Source organism: Symphodus melops (assembly GCF_947650265.1).
Source record: "Symphodus melops genome assembly, chromosome: 20".
NCBI classification, from domain to species: Eukaryota; Metazoa; Chordata; class Actinopteri; order Labriformes; family Labridae; genus Symphodus; species Symphodus melops.
Window position 1 is genome coordinate 19,993,167 of NC_136710.1, and position 2,500 is coordinate 19,995,666.

At 51.0% G+C, this 2,500-nt stretch overlaps 1 protein-coding gene across 1 annotated transcript in view; it reads left to right on the top strand.

Annotated features, from left to right (window-relative positions):
• adam19a (ADAM metallopeptidase domain 19a) overlaps window positions 1–2,500 on the top strand; it is a gene marked incomplete at its 5' end in the record, with an annotated part of 23,974 nt that overhangs the window by 927 nt on the left and 20,547 nt on the right. Inside the window, 2 exon segments of the mRNA XM_079371651.1 lie at window positions 1,126–1,322; window positions 2,182–2,359. Of these exon segments, the coding sequence (XP_079227777.1) occupies window positions 1,126–1,322; window positions 2,182–2,359 (375 nt within the window).

A 2,500-nucleotide genomic window follows, 5' to 3' on the forward strand; every position in this document is an offset into this window, starting at 1 on the left:
GACGACCTGCAGGCAGGAAGTTGTATGTTGATCAGGCGTGTAGGACGACCTGCAGGCAGGAAGTTGTATGTTGATCAGGCGTGTAGGACGACCTGCAGGCAGGAGGTTGTATGTTGATCAGGCGTGTAGGACGACCTGCAGGCAGGAAGTTGTATGTTGATCAGGCGTGTAGGACGACCTGCAGACAGGAAGTTGTATGTTGATCAGGCCAGGGCAGAGCAGTTTGAACACACACAGCATTTCAGGTAGCGGTGCAGATTTGTCACATGGCGAGCGCGGCGGCGGTTCAGCTGCTGTAACTACAGCTTCGTATACGAGAGCAGCAGCTGACTGAAAGGATCGATAGCTTCTCCAAGCTTGATTAGCTTCTAATAGCCTGTTAGCTCTCCTGTGGGCTGAGGCGCCTGTGGAATATAAATGGTTTACTGGGCTCACACACACACACACACACACACACACACACACACACACACACACACACACACACACACACACAGGCCTGCTACCTCTGTGGTTTGAACCTCAGAGTGCCAAATAGCATAAGAAGGATTTCTCAGCGGAGTATCAGCGTCTTCCTGACAGCGAACACATCCTCGTTTTATACAGTATGCATAATTCAGAGCCGAGCTGAGAGTGAATGACAGCTTTCAGAGGATCAAAGAGGAGCTAAATACGTCTGAGTGTGTGTGTGTGTGTGTGTGTGTGTGTGAGTGTGTGTGCAGATATCCTCCTGTGAGTCCTACCTTTGCAGCGAGGACACAGAAGCTGCTTCTCACTCCTGCAGGAGTCGAGCTCCGACACCAAACTCTTTAAAAACATCACCCGCTCACCGTTCGCTTCTTTATCGGCTGTGAATTTAAAAGTGTTCAGTGTGTGTGTGTGTGTGTGTGGCGTCGATCGGAGGCGGAGCAATCACACACACACACACACACATAATGAGTTTGACCTCAGCAGACTGGTGTGAATGCAGAATCAGTCAACAGGCCTCCTTTTTGAGGAGAGACGAACGTCCCTGAAGGCTCCTCACTGTGCGTTTGCATTATTTTAGGCTCTTAATGACTCAACACAAGTTTACTCCATCCTGCAGCGGGGAAGCAGGCTGTAATGACTGCTACGTAACCATAGCAACCAGAGGGCTGTGCAGAGCTGTGGCTGACGGCTCGGTCCTTCTCCCCTCAGGATCACTCGGAGCTGTCCATCGGAGCTGCTGCCACCATGGCCCACGAGATCGGACACAACTTCGGGATGAGCCACGACCACGACGGCTGCTGCGTGGAGGCCACGGCCGAGCAGGGGGGCTGCGTGATGGCCGCCGCCACAGGGTGAGCCCGCCACCCGCCGCCATCACAAACACTGCACAACACTGGAGTCAGAGTCCAGCTGTCACTTTACAAACAGAGACTGTTTTCATCATTAGATTCATGATGTGTTCACACACACACACACACACACACACACACACATACACACACATACACACATATACACACATACACACACACACATACACACACACACACACACACACACACACATACACACACACACATACACACACACACACACACACACACACACACACACACACACACACACATATACACACATACACACATATACACACATACACACATATACACATATACACACATACACACATATACACACATACACACATATACACATATACACACATACACACATATACACACATACACACATATACACATATACACACATACACACATATACACACATACACACATATACACACCTACACACACACACATACACACATATACACACATTTCACCTCCTTCTCCACTTATCCTCTCCTCCTTTGTCTTCTACTTTTTCTTCCTCCTCCTCCTCCTCTTCTTCCTCCTCCTCTTCCTTCCTTCCTCTTCCACCTCCTCTTTCTCCTCCTCTTCCTCCTAATCCTCCTCTTCCTCCTCCTTCTCCTCCTCCTCCTCCTCCTCCCTGCCCTTCACCTCCTTCTCCACTCCTCCTTTGTCTTCTTCTTTTTCTCCTCCTCCTCATCCTCCTCTTCCTTCCTCCTCCTCCTCTTCCTCCTCCTCCTCTTCCTCCCCCTCCTCCTCCTCCCTCCTCTTCCTCCTCCCCCTCCTCTTCCTCCCTGCACATTTTGTTGCTCAAGCTGAGATCTGAAACTGTCCCTTGCAGGCACCCGTTCCCTCGTGTGTTCAGCCGCTGCAGTAAGCGTGACCTGGACAGTTACTTCCAGAAGGGAGGGGGGATGTGTCTGTACAACATGCCCGACATGAAGGACCTGGTGGGGGGCAAGAAGTGCGGCAACGGCTTCGTGGAGGAGGGCGAGGAGTGTGACTGCGGCGAGCCTGACGTGAGCACATGTGATCTACCTGTGAAACAATCAGCAGCTGTTTGAGATGTGAAATATTACCCAGAATCCTCTGCAGCAGACGGAGCTGTCAGCGTGTCAGTGGGAGGGAGACGTTTAAACTTCCAACACGGAGAGTTTGAA